The 18111-nt window shown below is 42.5% G+C and overlaps 1 protein-coding gene across 2 annotated transcripts in view; it reads right to left on the bottom strand.

Moving 5' to 3' along the window:
- Positions 1–18111, bottom strand: part of ADAM19 (ADAM metallopeptidase domain 19) — a 146108-nt gene that overhangs the window by 14069 nt on the left and 113928 nt on the right. The window contains exons 16-23 of one of the 2 annotated variants that reach the window (XR_003567289.1): positions 17742–17946; positions 16228–16305; positions 15994–16102; positions 15635–15776; positions 12330–12414; positions 11712–11936; positions 4516–4674; positions 1502–3828 (exon numbers count right to left, since the gene is read on the bottom strand). Coding sequence is in view for 1 of the 2 variants with exons in the window: in XM_027841891.1 (XP_027697692.1) it covers positions 3775–3828; positions 4516–4674; positions 11712–11936; positions 12330–12414; positions 15635–15776; positions 15994–16102; positions 16228–16305; positions 17742–17946 (1057 nt within the window). In the remaining variant the exon portion in view is untranslated. Of the gene's footprint in view, positions 1–270; positions 3829–4515; positions 4675–11711; positions 11937–12329; positions 12415–15634; positions 15777–15993; positions 16103–16227; positions 16306–17741; positions 17947–18111 lie in introns of those variants that run through there. The other variant, XM_027841891.1, reaches the window with a different exon arrangement.

Below are 18111 nucleotides of genomic sequence, written 5' to 3'. Positions count from 1 at the left end.
ATTTTTGCTTATCAGTTGGGGGATGGAGGCTGACCAGTTGACCACAATATTATCTTCAGGGGCAGCACTGTATACATAGTAGCATGTTGGACCTGGCACCAGGTAGAGCTGGGTTCAAACCCTGCCTCTGACACTTACTAGCAGTGTGACCCTGGAAAAGTCACCCAACCTCTCTGGGCCTCAGTTTTTTAATCTGTTTAAAATCAGGATAATAATGGCACCTACCTCATAGGGTTGTTGCAAGGGTTAAATGAGATAATGTATAGAAAATGTTTTGTAAACCTTGAAGTGCTATATAAAAGTAAGCTGCTATTATTATTGTTACTACTTTGAGATATCATTTGTAGAACATTCTTCACCTCCCCTTAGTTTTCCTATTCTAAACAAGCCTGAGGCCATCTATAATTCAGTCCTCTAGGGATGGCCTCTTTAAGATAAGGCCCAGTCCAAAGCCCATTGCTCTAAATGGGGATGACTCCAAAATAAATTTCATTAAGAGGTAGCCTGTCCAAGTAGAAAAAGCATTTGGCAAGTCCTGGTTTCTAATCCCATCTCTGCCACCAATTTGCTGTAAGACCTTGAATAGTTCCTTCCCTTTTCTGGACCTCATTATCTCAGTGTAAAGTGAGAATGTTGGATTAAATCAGAGGTTCTCAACTGTTTTGGTCCCAGGATCCCTTTATATTATTTAAAATTATTCAAGACCCCACAAAGAGCTTTTGTTTGGGTGAGTTATTTCTATCAACATTTACCACATTAGAAATTAAATTGTTTTAGTATTATTATGAAAATAGCTTTGACCTCCTGGCTCCCTGAAAGGATCTCAGGACCTCCTAGCAATCTTTGGACTCCACTTGGAGAATCACTGGACTAAATGATCTCTGAAGTTCCTTTCTGTGCTAACGCCACTGATCCATGAACTTTGTCCTTTTGCTTCTCTACGTGTAAGCCTTCATTCAGGGGGTTTCATTGGTATTTTCAACTTATCCCAGCCTTTCAAAGCTATGTGGAGACAACTGAACTAGTCCTATACTGTATAGAAAAACAGCCCCCTCTACTGGTGAAATGGAAGTCTGGGCTTTCCTCCTTGTGAACTGGAAACATTTGTGTTCTACTGTGATGGCTTTTAAGCAGCTTGGATGTAACCTTTTAAAAGCTACAGGGAGCTCTCTACTGCTGAGCAGCTGCTGGTGTCCAGATCCCAGGAGTGGGATGCTCTGGGATTGTTTTGGTATAGGCTGGATTTGCAAGACAACTCATGCGGCATTTCAAATGGCAAACCATAATTCATTTTAATTAAATATAAACAAGAAAAAAGGCACAATGATTTGTATTATTCAAGTATTTTGCATAGATGCACAAATATCATCAATTGTAAACAATTAATAAGTGAATCAAGGAGAAAAGGATCTCAACTCTGTGTAAAATCTCCCAAATTAATAGAAAACTTCACATATGCCCTCCAGCCTCGACACACACCAATAAGCAAATGTACTACTACTCTCTCTCTCTCTCTCTCTCTCTCTCTCTCTCTCTCTCTCTCTCTCATACTGATATACACACATGCCCATGTACTGAAAGTTTACTTTGGAAGGTTCTGTTTTTGCAAAGCCTCAGCCTACCACTTTGAAAGGGACTGGGGTACCTTTCCAGTTGGTTTCTGAATTTTATATTCCCTGGGATTTTCTTGGGCTTATATCCTGAGCAGTGCTTCTTAGGCATGGTAAGGAAATGGGAATCAGGGTAGAGGGGCAGTGACTAAAGCTCTTTGCAAGCCTGAGATTCTATCAGCTTGACTGACCTGCCTACATAGAATAGAGGCAGAAACAATACATGGGTCAGAGATCCAGAGAAAATTCACCCATTTCCAATTTCCAATGCCCATGCGTGGGGACAAGGAGTAGGAAGGACAAAGAGGTCTTTGAAAAAGCAAATCACTAGTTTCCTTTCCATGTTGTTTCAGGGAGAAATGATTTTAGAATTAAATGGCTGGCTTGCCCTTCTCCCATCAGCTAGACATCTCAGCTGTCCATCTCCTACAATTAGGGATTAGAAGAGAGGCTTCCAGAAGGCTAGAGAAAACAGCTGGCTTTACAACTGGAATCTCTGCCAATGTACAAATGGCTAATGAAGCCATTTTTCTTTTCATTGTCTCCCCTAGATGCAAATATTCTTTTCTGGTATAGCTCCCACAGATCTATGAGGAACTGGGTCCTTTAGGATGGACCATTTATAAAGGGGCTGTGAGCCGGCTGGCAGAAAGAATGCTGCAGCAACATTCCAAATGGACTTGCGATCTGGACATTCTTCTGAGTCTTTTGCTAGGGAGAGTATTTTTCAGAGTTGGGAAATTCAAGGGATGTATTCTTTCTGGAATAATTGACTGGAGAGGGCTGAACATTAGATAAAAGATACCCTGACCAGGTAGATAGTCAGAGTTAATCCAAGTCACATGGCAATCCCTTAGATTCACATTAAAAACCAAAATGTCTGCTTTTACCCCCGATTTCATGAAATAAAATTAAGAATAAACTAAGGGGGGGGGGCAATCATTAATGTCTCCGCCTTGCCAATCCTCTTCCGGTCAGCAATCCTGAGATCCAATACCAGGAAGCCCAAAACACAAAGACAAACACAGATTTATAAGCAAGACCCTCTCTGCAGTTTTAGGGAATTACTAATAAGCCCTGAGGATAGCTATACGCACCACATCCCTGGGAAGACAGGGCTTGATAGTGTCCATTCACCAAAGCACCACGCATCATTATAGTCGAGAGCCTGAGGGAGAGTGAGGTGGAAAGGGAAGGATCAAACAATGGAACTCCAGGGTAGCGAGAGCTAGAATGGAATGTACCTGATACGCACCAAGGAGGATAAGAGTCCCAATCTATTGGTACTCATGACCTTTGGCATTACCATTATGGCTCAGAGGAGGCACAAACACAGCGCTCCCCCCTGCTGTCTATGTTATTGTAGATGGAGTGGTTAACCTAGCTGTAGTACCTATCTGAGTCAAAAATGACCCATATGAATAATGGAGAAGGGGAAAGGGGAGTAGGGAAGGAGAAGTACTCAGACCTCCACAGGATAAGCATCACAAATGAACAAAAAATCAACACAAAGCATCCCAACCAAGATGGCTCGTGTGACCTGGAACACCTTGATCACAGCAGCGATTTTCCTCTGGTTCTTCTCTGGGTCCCAGGGTTCCCTGGAGCTGAACCACTTGTTCCAATTTCTTAGAGAAGGCATGGAAGACATGGTAGATGAGTCCTCCTCCAGTATGGCTTCTCCAGGCTGAGTCTTGATATGAGATGGCTTAGGAGATAGATGTGACATCCCTCATTAGCCCAATTTCTCCTCCAGTGCTGGTCTTTGAGGGCTCAGGTGACCACTGGAAGGTGAGTGACTCAATCTCTGCAGATATGCTGAGTGGTTGACAGTCAGGTGAAGCCAATGCTCATCTTCTTTCCCAGGCTCCTACTCTCTCCCCCTCCCCAAATCATATATTGCACAAAACGACACTTAAATTTTGTTAGAAATAAGTCACTCTGGGCTTCCAAAAGAAGCTAGACCATACTAGGTCTGGGTCAAAGTATCCAAGAATTGGAGGTGATGAGGTTGAAGGTGGGGGGAGGAGGTAAGTTAATTAAGATGGCAAGTGACTAGATATGGTTCTGCCTGATTACAAGGCCACGTTATCTTTTGTGATTTCCAGGGTCTTCATGGAAAAAGGGAACTCCAGGTTGGGACTCCTCAAGTCAAGTGTTGGGATTAGGTTTTTGAGCTAGTTACTCCTCCAGCCCTCTGGGCTCTAAAATCTGGAAGCTTTGGAAAGAAATAGGGGAAACCATTAGTTCAACACACTAAATAGAAACAAACTTAACCACTGGGACATTTGCTAAACAAGACCACTAAGAGAGTGACCTCCTTCAATGAGTATCAGTCCGTTCATCCATAACAAACTCATATTTCAAATCCTTTAAAGTTTACAGACTGCCATCTTCACATTGGCCCAGTGATATAGAAGAGGACACTGAGACTCAGAGAGGTACACTGACCTGCGCCATAGTTACAGAGCTAGTATGTGGCAGAGTTAGGATTCAAACCCAGGTCTTTTAACCAGAACTCTTATTGCCACTATGTTGCCATCCTGCTTCCTCAGAAAAAAACCAACTTGCCAACAAATCACATCCCTACAACCTAAGGGCTTAGCAAGGGGTTCAAGCTTCCATATCTGTTCATGCATCTATCAGTCTCTTGTGTGAAACCAAAGCTGGGCTAATCAACTGCCTTCATTACCTTCCCAATCCCCACCCAGAATAGGCAACACAGCAACATACTAATCACAAAAGAACTGCCCAAATGCATCATTTGGAATATGGACGGCACAAGGCCATAGATGTGTCTGTTCTTTTGCCCCCAGGGAACTACACTTATCTTTTCTGGACCCCAAGGGCAGGAAGAGGCAACTTGTACCTATTCCTATTCTAAATGCTTCCATGAGAGACACACCTTAGGAGCTGGAGTTGCTAGTGGCTGAAGGTGGCGGGGGCTACTTCCAGCCACAGGTGGCCGCAGGGCAGAGGAGCCACCATTCTTTGGGAATGTCTTGCGACCCGGCACAGGATTGGCAGGCAGAGCTTTCTGGGGTGGGCGAGGTCTGGAGAAATCCTAAGGAGAAAGTAAAGAGACTTTCAGCCTGACTCTAAACAGACAGGGCAAGAGCAGAGACCAAAAAATGGGACTGGTCTCCTTGGGGTCAGCAAGCCTGCTGGGATGTTACAGAAGTACTGTGGAGGATAAGAGTTCATTCAGTTCATGGGATTTAGAGTCAGAAGGGTCCTTAGAGATGATCTAGTCCAACTCTTTCATTTTCAGGGAAGTGAGCTGGAATCCTAGGGCAACTCAACTGAATAGGTTAAAAAATCCACAGAACTTTAAAGATGGAAGTCATTCTACAGATCACTTAGGCCAAGAGCCCTCCCTCCTGTCACCACCCATTATACAGATGAAAAAACAGGCCCTGAGAGGTCAAGTGACTTGCCTAAGGTTATATGCTAGGTTAGAGCATCAGGAAACAGGACTTTATGTGAAATAGTCAGGGAGACTGATAGGTGTCCAGTCAGCTAATGATGATAATGATTGATTGATTGATTGATTGATTGATGATAACAGTATATATTCATTTAGCATTTTAAAGTTTTAAAAAATCTGTTCACAGATACAATCTCACAAGAATCCTCACAGGAAGTCTATATGAATAGATAGGGCATATATTAATTCCATTTGACAGATGAGAAGGGATAGAGGGGCTAAATGATTTACTTAAAATTTCACAGCTTTTATAGACAGAGCTACTACTAGAACTCAAATTTGACTCCAACCCTTTGTTCTTCCCATCAGCCCACATTGCCTCAATGAGTAAGAGGAGAGAAAAGGAATGGTAGCAGAAGTGGGGTGTAAAATGGGAGTTTTGGAGAGAAATACAGAGATTTCAAATTCCACAATTTTGATTTTGACTCAGTTCTTTTTTTCCAACCTTCTCTTCCATTTTTGATAGAATGACTGACATCTCTCAAGGAGATCTATCAAGTGCAAGAAATGGAAGCTACCTCACAAGTCAACGAAATACCCTACTGACTTCTGGGGTACCCACTTTGCCAACCCCTACCCAACTTTTTATTCATTCAACATTTCCTGAGCACCTGCTAAGTTCAAGGTTAGAAAAACAAGGCATACTCCTTGTTCTCATGTAGCTTTTTGACTTTTTTTAAACCAGAAAAATCAACTGGACAGGTTTAAGTTTTTAAATCTGTACTTTTTTCCCCCTGCTCATTCTCAGAAGAGATGCTAATGGAAAGTAGAAAAAGTATCAGGATAATCTCAGCACCTGAAAAATCTATGATCTGCGTCATTAGACCTTGGAAAATTTAAACTGGTTTACATGGATTATCGAATTCCAGTGAAAGGATGGGTAAGTGGTTCTTGCACATGAGAAGAATTTTGTCTAATTTATTCAATTCCTTCCAAAACGATCCCTTGAACAACTAGCAAAATAGGAAGGGAGACATCACTTGGGTCCAAAGCGAGGAAATGTTCGAACAGCTGTGTGCAGATGTCAAAATGTTGTTGGAAAAACTCTACTCCAACAGCTGTTTGCCATGTCTGAGGGGAAACATTAGCAGGGAGGAATCTTCATCCATATCTCATGTTTGGCCTCCCTGCTTCTCTCCTGCCATGAAGGGAGTGCTGATCATGACAGAGAACAGCATGAGGCAGCCCAAGAGGCCTTCCCCAACTCTTAGTTGGCTGTGTTAAGAGCCACATTTAACCTACTGAACAGCTCTTAAAAAAAGAATTCTCCAGATAGAGTCAGTAGTCCAACAGGCGGGGAGACAAGGAGGATCTTGGTTATCCAGGGACACGAAAAACTCCATGGAAATCAATCAACCAGCCTACGAAACGTTCCTCTGAGCACAGGGTGCCTTTGAGGAGAAGCGGGGCCAGGAGACTAGAAATGTTGAATAAGAACCCACTGAAGACTTTCAGTGCTAGGAATACAGAACTAGGTCTTCAGGGTCCTTAGTTTGGCCTTCAAGACCTTCCAAGGGTTTTATAACTTCCCAAGCACCAAACTCATGTGTGTTTTGCAGATAGTAGGCACTTAGCCATAGTAAACACTTAATAAATGCTTTTTGTTTTAAGTATTTGCTGACATTGAAACTTGTAAAAGCTGAAACTCTGCTACTAAACTTACTAAGTCACTTAAGCCTTGTAGATCTCATTTTCCTCAGCTGTAAAATGAGGACTATAATCTCTTTATTTGCCTGCCTAAAAGGGTCACTGTGAGATTCAAAGAAGACAACAGATATGAAAAGCCTAAGACAGTATAAAACTTAGATAACTATACTAAGAAGCAATAGTAATACAGAAAATTGGGAGCCTGCCAGGCTGGGCTTCAGAGAGCAAAGCCAGGTATTGTCAAGCACAAAGAAGGGTTCTCTCATGTGTCTTTCCCACTGTGAGATCTTCCCACCACGGAGAGGAGAGGTTGACTCCATGGGTATTTTTGCCAGATTACATTGGTGATTTGGTGATAAATGGAGACCAGTCTTGGTGGTAAGAGAAAATGGTGGTGACAGATTGTTGGATCAGACAATCAAAAAAATACTGAGAAAGTCTCCTAGAAGCTGCAAAACATATGGCACAGCCTAATGGCACGATCTGCATAATTAATCTTGGTTCTCCATCTCTTGGGTAATAAGGGTGCTTCTCTTTGGTGTTTTGGGGTGGGGGGGAGTGGATTTCTAGGTATTTATGTCAGTCTAGGCAGGGGTGGGTAACCTACAGCCTTTGAGGTCATATGTGGTCTTCTAGGTCCTTGGGTGCGGCCCTTTGACTGAGTCCAAGTTTTACAGAACAAATCCTTTTATTAAGGGGATTTGTTCTGTGAAGTTTGATTCCTTCTTCTATGACAGAATAGATTTTCTATGTTGGCAGGGATAATTTTAACAGCATATATTGGTAAATAAACATCAATTTCTTTTAGCTCTTCAAATTTTATTAGCATAAAGCTTTGCATAGTAGTCTCTGTTTATTGTCTTGATTTGTTCTGGTCTCATAATTTCTGCTTTCTCATTTCTAACTCTGAAAATTAGGGGTTATCTTTTTTTTAATTGATATACCCATTCTTTACTGATTTATTGTTGGTTTTATTTGTCCTTTCCATTGCGTAATTATTTTCAATTATATTAACTTTAGTTCTTGTTCTGGTTATTTCCTTTTCTATTTTCTTTGGGGGTATTATTTCTTCTTTTCTAACATACTTAAGTGTAGATTCATCTGGCTAAGTTTCTCTACTTGTTGATAGTGGCATTCAACACTACTAGATTTGCCTCTGGGTATTATTTTCATTGTATACCCCAGATTTTTATATATAGCACCTTGTGGTCTTCATTCAATTTTACAATTTTCTCACTCACTTGATGTTATTTAATAGATTATTTAACCATGACCCAAATGGCTTTTATCTTTTGATTACATGATCATCATTTTTGACTAATTTTGTTAAATTATAATCCGTGAATGTGGTGTATAGAATTTCTGCTTTTCTTACCAATATCTTCTTTCTTACTCAGAATATATTTTTGTTTACTTTCTATGTATACTTGGGGGGGGGGAATGTGTATTTCTTTTCCATCTTTTTTCCTCTTTTCTTACATTCATTGAACATGTTGAATTTTAATTTAGTCAGTGCCACTTTCTGAAGGTTTTCAGAATTACTTGTGAAATAGCTTATCTTGATGTAAGAAGTGTTATTGTAAGTCCTTGCCTATATTACTAAATTACCTGGCTGCCTTTACAATGTTTTTGAAATGCACATGGTTTTGTGAATTGTTCAATATCCAAAAGTTTACCATTTTTCCATCTCTTTCCTTCTAACAGTATACTAAGTTTGACTGGACAGATAATGCTAGATTTCTAGCCCACGCATAAGGGATAGTGGATAGAGCGGCAGATTTGGAGCTGGGAAGATCTGGTTTCAAATCCCACTTCAGACATTTAACCTTGTGAGCATGAGCAGGTTTTTGTTTTGTTTTGTTTTTTTACCTTTCTGACCTTCAGTTTCTTCCTCTGTAAAATGGGTATAATATTAATAATACTTGCTCCACGGGGTGTTATGAGACTCAAATTACATAGTACTCTATGGAAAGTACTTTGCAAACTTTAGTGCTACACTTGTTGTTTAGTCATTCAGTTGTGTCCAATTCTTCATTACCATACCACACCAATACTGTCCATGGGGTTTTCTTGGCAAATATACTGGAGTGGTTTGCCATTTTCTTCTCCAGTGGATTAAGACAAACAGATGTTAAGTGACTTGCTCAGGGTCACACAGCTTGTAAGAGTCTGAGGCCAAATTTTAACTTAGGTCTTTCTGATTCTGGAGCAGCTAGGTAGCTTAGTGATTACAGCACTGTGCCTGAAGTCAGGAAAATCTGAGTTCAAATCTGGCTTCAGAGACTTACTAGCTGTGTGACCCTGGGCAAGTTACTTAACCTCTGTTTGCCTCAGTTCCTCATCTATAAAATGAGCTGGAGAAGGAAATGGCAAACCAATCCAGTATCTTTTCCAAGAAAAACCCCCAGGGTCACAAGGAGCCAGCCAGGATTGATACAACTGAACAGCAACAAATGTCATGATTTCAGGCCCAGTGCTCTCTCCACTGAGCCCTGTAGCTGCCTCCTAAAATGCTACATACCTGTCAATTACTATCAAGAAAAATATGAATTTGTGTATATATTACATTCCAATTTGTCTGATCATTCTTTCTTGGGAAATCTACTGTCATTGCAATTCTTAATATGTCCTTTTTTGTCTTACTGCAGCTCATATGGGACTCTTTCCTTGTTATTTTAACACTTATAATATATCTAGGAAAGTTGACTCACAGATTTTTTCCAAGTAGGGGACCAGTAGATTCTTTACATTTGCCTGTTGTCACTTGTTTTCATAATTCTGGAAAGTTTTCCTGAATAATTTCCTGGAATCTAATTTTAAGATTTTTTTTCTGGGTTTTTTTTTGGTTGTTTGTTTGTTTGTTTGTTTTTTGGTAAGGCAATCAAGGTTAAGTGACTTGCCCAGGGTCACCCAGCTAGTAAGTGCCAAGTGTCTGAGGCCAGATTTGAACTCAGGTCCTCCTGACTCCAATGCCCCTCTGTTTTTGTTTTTTCACATTTTCTGGGATGTCAGCAACCTCTGACATTGGCATGCCTTACCCAAGCATACCAGATCTATCTATCTATCCCTTGTATTTGAATACTTATACATTTTCTCAATATGTGAGTTCTCTTCTTAGCTTGTTTTTCTACTTTGTATATGCTGTCTGTGAGCCTGTTTTCCACCATTGTGAATCTAAGGTTGACTGCTTCTATAAAGATCTTTTCAGGTTTTTCCATTACATTCTCTAGATTAATCATATTTTTAATCATCATATCCTCCTGATTTTTAAAAGTATCTTTTCATTCCAGCTTCAGTTCCTCTCATTTAAAAATTTCTGGCAATTTTCTTAACATGGAAATTCCTCATTAAATCATTTAAATGTAGCATTTGTCCTTTGAAGGATGTCAGGATATCTTGTATTGTTTCTTTTGCCTCTGAGATTTTAATTTGTTTCAGTTGCTTTGTGGTGTTTTGTGGTATTGTGTTTACTTATTGTGCTGGTCCTTAATTTTCTTTTGTGGTAAATTTTTATTATCATGTGTGGTTTTTAAACTATCTCCCCCACTCTGGTGTTTCTCTATTTTTTTTAAGGGAATGTGAGGAGCTTAGTTTCCTTGTAACTTCTCACTCCACCATCTTGACTGGAAGCCTGCCCAAGGACATCTAACCCAGCTGTGCTCAGCATCTCTGTCTCAGTAAACACCCCTGATGTGAGGGGAAACGATCTCTGTACTTAGGCACTAGGGATATTTATTTGACATGGATTCATGGGCCCTTCCTGGTTTTGTTTGCTCCTTCTTCCTGTCAGGAGCCTTGTCAACTGGAAGGTGGGGGCTGGCTGCTGAAGCTGGTTGTTTGTTTCATCCTGTCCTCCAGAGACATAACTGTACATCTGAATTCCTTTTGCTCTGCCTTCTCTTCTACCCCTTTGACCTGGTGCTCAGGGCGAGAGGGCAATATGGGGTGAGCCTGGCTCTTTCCTCATCAAAAAACAATTATGTGGGTTTCTAGGAATAATAGGCTTACAATTTCTCTCTCCACTCTCTTCAGTTTCTTTTTTCCTTCTTTTTCTTCCTCCTTACTTATTTCTCTTCCATATTTTTTGTTTCTTCTTTTTTTCCTCTCTTCTCCCAACTTATCCTCTCTCTGCTTTCTCCTTTCTCTTCTCACCATTTCCTTCCTTTCTTCCTCTTTCTAATGTCTTCCCTCTTCCCTTTGTTACCTCTTTCCCTTCTTTTTTCCATCTCTTCCCCTTTCTCTCACTTCTTTTTCTTCTCTATTTCCCTTTCTTCTCTCAGTTTTTAGGAAATGCAGAAAGAGAAGTATCATCAAGGAAAAAAATCTTCAAAATCAGAACCAAACCCTCTCAGTTTACTAAACAATAACTTTTATCCTAACTCCCCCAAACCCACCAAAGCCTGAGGATCTGAAGGAACAGGGATAGCTTAGACCTGTCAGTAAATCCTAGCCTGCACAACCTAGACCAGGAACAAGAGGAAACCCTAGGTGAAGGAGGCAACAGGAATACAACTGAGTAGTTTTGTCTCTGGGAAAGGGGAAGAAACAAACAACGAAACCCAGGAGGTTTGGCTGAAGATGGAAGGACCAGCTTCAGGGCAGGAGCAGCCACTTCCTTAGAAACCCTGGTACCTACCCCTGCCTGATTTTCCTCAGCAGACAGTCCTCTCATTAGAGGGTATCATTAGCATGTTCTGATAAAACAGGAAACTTTTTATTCATGAGTTCTTTGTTCTAAGTCCTTTGCAGCTGGTAGTGATGGGGTAGGCAGTTGCTGAGATTATATTGCATTGATGCTGTTTGCTTTAACACCTATGTGGCATGCTGCATTCGACTACATTTAACTTTCGGCAAGTCACTTATGCTTTCCAAGTCTTAGGTCGTCCATCTATAAAATTACAAGGTTGTTCTAGGTGGTCTCTAAGATCCCTTCCAGCCCTCACACTATGAATGGGGCAAACTCTTACCTGGGTAGCAATATAATTTGGAGCTGGAGGCACTGGCCGGCTTGGGGGAGGTCTTCTCACAGATTCTTTTCTTTCCACTTGGGTCATGGCCCCTGGGGAGCTCCTGATGTTCCTACTGAGGTTTACCGAGAGAGGGGGAGTTGGGGACCCCCCATGCATATAGTCTGGGGGTGGTCTAGGGGGAGGTTGTGATAGCTTGCGTGGAACTTCAGGTGTGTTAGTAACCTATATATGGGGTAAAACACAAAACACCAATGAGATATTTGTACCCCATGTCTGAATGACCTAGATCTTAGTTGCCCTCCTATATATCCCATTGGGATGGAGGACCAGAGGTAGAGTGATAAGCAAGATGAATTCTGAAAGATCCTTCTAACTCTAGAATTTCCTGATCACCCAGAGACACAATGTCTTTTCCAAGAGTGCCATAATTAGTCATAACTTCTGGCCAATTCAGTAAAATTATTCACAGACCTGTTTGTAACCCATCTTCCACCCTCCTCAAGAATTCTGGAGAAAACCAAAGGGAAAATTCTGCATATATGCAATATAGATGGTCCCAGGAGGGTGCAGAAATGGGGAGAAGATACAGGTTTCCCAAGCATACAAAGGATTTACCTTTCTCTTTCCCTGCGGTGTCTGTAACTTGAAAGTTGGGTTGGCATGGCCAGTCCCACCATTCTGGGTCACCTTGAAGGGGCAACTGGAAACAGAAAAATGGAAGCATGTAACCACAGGTGCTATCAAAGACGAACTTGTCCCTTCAGGTTCCAAGTTGCAATCAATGTGTCCAGATTTTCCCCTCCCCTACATTTCTTTCTACTCCAATCAAAAAGAAGGAGTTCTTGTTCCCCTCTGTATGATTCCTAGCACTCACCCCACCATGCTCCATCCCCATCTTTATAGCCTGGTCTAAGAATGATACACAGGCCCGGCCCTCTGAAGATGGAAAGCATCACAAATTCTTTTTGGGCTTCTACCTTTCCAATACTACTTTTCTTCCTTCCAGGCTGGATCCAGCAGAAAGCTTGGGCTTGGGCCCATGGACACAAAATTTAATTTAATTTGTCAGTCAAAGCCTCTGCATCAGAAGATTTTGCATTAACTGTGGTTGGTTTTGGTTAAAGGAGAAAAGAGGAATGAGAGGGGGAAGTGATGGCGGTTTAAAAAAAATGAAACAGTCTAACACACGCCAAAATAGAAAGTCTCATGTCCTGACTCCAGAGACAGAAATGGGATGGGGCAATTTGGCTTTGCCCAATCTCTGTTCCTCTGTACCAGCTGTCCCCCCACCCCCAGCCTGGAGTGCACTCACCTCAGCCTCAGAGAATCTCTCATTTACTTTTCAAGGCATATTTCAAGCACCACCTTCTAATCTACACAAAGCCTTTCCCTGGACATCTCAAGTATTACTTCCTTCTTTCTCTAAACACTTGTATTGAATAACCTTGTGTTTGTTTTGTATTTATTCTACACATAATGATATATTTACATGTTTTCCCATAGATTACACGTTTAGCATTTAACGTAACATTGTCCGTTTTATTCTCCTGGAGAGTAAGGGTTGTCTCATTTTGCTGTTTTGCATGACAAGGGCCTGGCACACTACTGTGTGCTTAATAAATGTTTATTGATTGGATGATTAATTTACTTCCAGGGCACTGAAATTTGGAAAGTGCTGATGGCCCTTCTACTTACTCATCAGGCAAAAATACCTGAACTTAGAACCAAGTTAGCAAAATTATTAGTAAAAATAAGAAGATACCAGACAGCTGTTTCATCCCCAGCCCTAAGTAATCTGGAGAGCTGATAGCTGCATCCCACATGAACTCTTCCTCAGGGCCTAGAAATATTTTTCTCTTCTTTTTTATTTTTTTTGCTTTTTGGTGAGGCAATCAGGGTTAAGTAACTTGCCCAGGGTCACACAGCTACTAAGTGTTAAGTGTCTGAGACCAGATTCGAACTCAGGTCTTCCTGACTCCAAGGCCAGAACTCTATCCACTGCACCACCTAGCTGCCCCCAGCCTAGACCTGTTTTTGTTCCTCACCTGCTGGTCCCCTTCTCCACCAGCAGCTTTATGGTACCCTAGGGTCTATGCCCACAGGGGCCAGTATCCTTGTGTTTCTGCCTCCCTTCTCAGGGTGCCTTCTGTCACAAGGACCAAGATCTTTTCCCAATGTCCCCCTTCCTATTCCCCCCAACCCTGACCTTGCCTGAAACAAGAGCTCTGAATACTTGGCTCTACTAAGACTTAAAACTGTAACTATCAAGCAATCAATATACACCCCCTCCTAGGTGCCAGGCACTGTGCTAAGTGCTGGGGATACAAAAAAAGAGGCAAGAGACAGTCCTCGTCCACAAGGAACTTACAGTCTAATGAGGGAGACAACAAGCAAATATGAGTGTGTGTGTGTGTGTGTGAGTGTGTGTGTGTATACACACACACACAAACTAGATGGAGGATAAATAAGAAATAATTAACAGAGGGAAGGCACTAGAATTTAGAAAGGTTGAGGAAGGTTTCCTATGGAAGAAGGGACTCAAAGGCATCTATATTAGTCGGTAAGCTGAGTTGAGAAAGGGGAGCAAAGGCATGGGAGAAAGCCAGAGAAAATGCTTGGAGCTGAGAGATGCATCTTCTTGTTCATGGAAGAGCCAGGAGGCCGGGGACACAGGATCAGAGAGCACACGTCGGGGAGTAAAGCATAAGAAGACTTGGAAAGGGCAGAGGAGGCTAAGTTATGAAGGGTTCTGAATGCCAAACTGAGCATTTTGTATTTGATCCTGGAGGCAACTGGGGACCAGTGGAGTTTGTTAAGTAGGGGGTAGAGTGGTTAAATTCACGCTTCAGGGAAATTACTTTAGTGGTTAAATGGAAGACAGATTGGTGTGGGGAGAGACTTAAGCAGGTAGGCCATTACAGAGGTCCAGGTGTGAGGTGATGAGGGCCTGCACTAGAGTGATGGCTGTGTCAGCAGAGAGAAGAAGGCATATTAAAGAGATGAATCAACAGCTCTTGGCAACACATTGGTTTTGGGGAGGTGAGAGCTGAGAGGAATCTAGGATGACGCCTCATTTGCAAGTCTGAGGGACTGGGAGGAAGGTGATTCTCTCTCCAGTAACTAGAAAGGTGTGTGTAGCGTGGGCGGGGGGGAGGGGTTTGGGGGAAAAGATAATGAGTTCAGTTTTGGACGTGTTGAGCTTCAGATGGATATATAAGTCAAGATGTCTAAAAGGCAGTCAGAGATTCAAAGTTGGAGGTCAGCAGAGAGCTTAGGACAGGAAGGAAAGATTTGAGAATCATTAGTATGGAGATGGTAATTAAATCCATGGGAGCTGAGATCACCAAGTGAAGTAGTATACACTTAGAGAAGACAAGAGGGCCCTGGGACAGAACTACTATATCTCTTTGATAAGAGGCTTCTGAGTTTTACATTTGAGAACCCCAGGGGAAGGGTGACAGCCATTTGTGGGAAATACAGTGTCTCCACAACTGTCTACAATAATTAATGATTTCCCAGGCTATCAAAGATGATGTGGGTGAACTGGCTTGGCAATGCAAAATGCCAAGACATCCTTGTAGACTGGTGATCTGAGGGAACTTTTCATGTTGCTCTATGCTGCCAGCTCCACATACCAGAACCTTTCATTACAGTCTCCCTGGTCTAGGATCCTGCTAGATCTAGCCCTTTATCCAAAACTAGTTCATCTCTAACCTCCAAAATCCAAAAGAGGACAAAAATGACCCCAAAAGGTCCAGCTATAATGTTAGACTTCTAAGGGACTTGTCATTAGAAGGTGAGGGACTCAAGGCAGGGAAACCAGCTGAGGGGGAGCATTATAATTGTCCAGGAGTGTGATGATCAAGCTCTAACTTAGAGTAGTGGCCGTGTGAGCCACAAGGTCAAGACATTCATCTCACCTGAACTGTTGCCTCCACTTGGAAGGGAGAGCTGAGGGCTTGAGCGGGCCCAGTCTGTGCCTTTTGCAGTAATAGAGCACTACAAGGATGATACCCAACAACAAGATGGCGGCCAACACTCCAGCTACCACAGGGCCAACACCTACCAGAAAGAGAATGAAGAAACCAAACTGGAAAAAATCCTCTGAATGCAAATGCTAGGGTCATTTAAACTGAAGAAGCTTCTGAGAAAAATAAGGGATCATAATTATAATTACTGTAACAAGCTGCTCCCAAGGTCTTCCACTCTTCCCTCCCCACTTGTTTCATTCACTGTCCTAGAATGCAGGGAATGACAAAGATGAGGGTATCTCACTCACTCTGGGGGGGCATGGGCCCACTGTCGATGCTGCCTCCATGGCCCACAGTGTTGCAGAAAGGTGGAGCCCACCCTTGGAAGCAATGACAATTCTGTTTATTGTTACAGACCTGTGGTGGGAAGACAGGAGGCATGAAAGTCTGCCATGTGGCAGCCCCACCACCACCACCTCCCTCCACTCCCTGTGCAAACAGATGGAGGACAAGACATGGATGGGACTTCTGTCAAGACCTACCCCATTGCCATGGCATTTCTTCCCACAACCTTCAGTTTCAAAAAAGGAGGTGTTCCTGCATTGTCCCTCGAAGCAAATCTGTAGGAGGAAGGAACTGAGTCAACCATAAACTGGGAATCAGGAACCTTGACTTCTAAGACTTGTCTTTATCAAGACTGAAGCCACTGCACCCCTCTGAGATTCCATCTCTTCATTTTGAGATTCCCCCAGGAGAAGGCAGAGAGCCATGCTCAGAAGGCCCTGTGTCCTCAAGGCTATCAGCAGTCATTAGTCATCCCTCAGGCTATAAAAGATGATGCTAGTGAACCTGGCTTGGCAAGCATGGGGCTGCAAGATTCTACCCCTGGGCATCTCTGTATTGTGGTTCTGAATCAGGGAAATACAAGAGACAGAGAATGGAATGTGGGTTAGGTATTAAATACATGAAGTGAGAGGATTTACAACACTAGGGAGTGAGAAAGAGGAAAAAGACATCTAGATGTGGACCCTTACAGCTTATTCCACTTTCAGAGTGAATGAATATTAAGCAGTGAGTGTACTGGGGGAGGAGGGAGGTCAAGGACAAAGGAAGAGGTAGGTATCTCCTGGTTGTGTGTCCCTGAGTCCTACAAGGCTGAGAGCTGTGGTGATAATCCTTACATTTACTGTCTATCTGAGTAGTACAGTGTAGTACTGAGCTCCCAGTGGTCTCCACACAAGAAAAGAAAGTGCTAAGAGAGAAGCCAAGAGACAAGAGCCCAGGGGTAACCAAAACTATTGCTAAGTGGTGACGTGCCGGCAAGCACATATGAGTGTGTTTAGGACAGTTCATCTGCAAAATGAAGCTAAGTGATGGCTGCTTTGCCAGTGTACATGAAGGGTCATTCAGAGGTACAAAGTGTGATACAAGTGTACTGCCGTGGAGGTAGCTGTGGTCAACTCTAAATGAATGGAAACAATAGGGCAGTTGATAGTAAGCAGAATAATCCAAATAGCCCTGACTATATCATTTAATGCCACAGAATTGGAGTATTCATCATCTAATGATATTTCATACCAGAAATAAGAAGCCATTTTCCCCTACAGTCCCCACCCCCACCCCTTGCAATAACCTCATGAGTGATTGGCTGTCCTCTGTTAATAGTAACCTTGGCCTTTGTGGTAATGGGTAGTGTGGACTTCATTACCCTCAAAGTCATCCTATTCCACTGGGGGACAGCTCTAAGGGCTAGGAAGTTCTTTCTCATCCTAAGGTGAACTCTATCTTGTTGTATCACCTTCCATCCATTCGTCCTTAGTTCTTCCCTCTGAGTTCAAGTGGATTAAGTCTAATCCCTCTATCTCCATGTTTCCAATGGGAAGCTTTGCATTTGGGGATTGGATGAATTTATACAGTTACTTTATCCCTACTGTCCACCTTGTCCCTAATACTCTTCCTCTATGACAGGCTGAGGGGCTCATCCCTGACATCCCCAACTGTAATACCCAGACTTGCTGAAGCCCATTCTCCACTATTGCAAGGTAGGGGCACTTACGTGATTATAGCCACACTTGGTTCCCGTCATCACCAGCCCTGGATCCAGCATGTCTCCCTCTTCCTCCGGACCTCGGTATACATGGGTGCCCCGGCAGCGGATTTTCTTCCCATTCATGGTGATGGTGGTATCAATAGGCACTGCATTGGACTCCAGGGGTCTGGCCTCTGAACTCTGACACTGGATCTTCCCACATTTAGCATCTCTAAACCCAATGAAGAAAAGGGGAGGTGGAACTCAGGGAAGAATACAGAGGCCTATAGTAACCACAGAGCAGACTTCCTTCTTACCATGATCAGTAAGACTGGCCCTAACTGAAAGGTCCTCTTCTCAGTGAGCAAAGAATCCTTCTCTTGAGAGAGACTATACA

Source organism: Vombatus ursinus, unplaced genomic scaffold (genome assembly GCF_900497805.2).
Source record: "Vombatus ursinus unplaced genomic scaffold, bare-nosed wombat genome assembly UNPS02014863.1, whole genome shotgun sequence".
Taxonomy (NCBI): domain Eukaryota; kingdom Metazoa; phylum Chordata; class Mammalia; order Diprotodontia; family Vombatidae; genus Vombatus; species Vombatus ursinus.
This window is presented reverse-complemented; position numbering and strand designations above follow the sequence as displayed.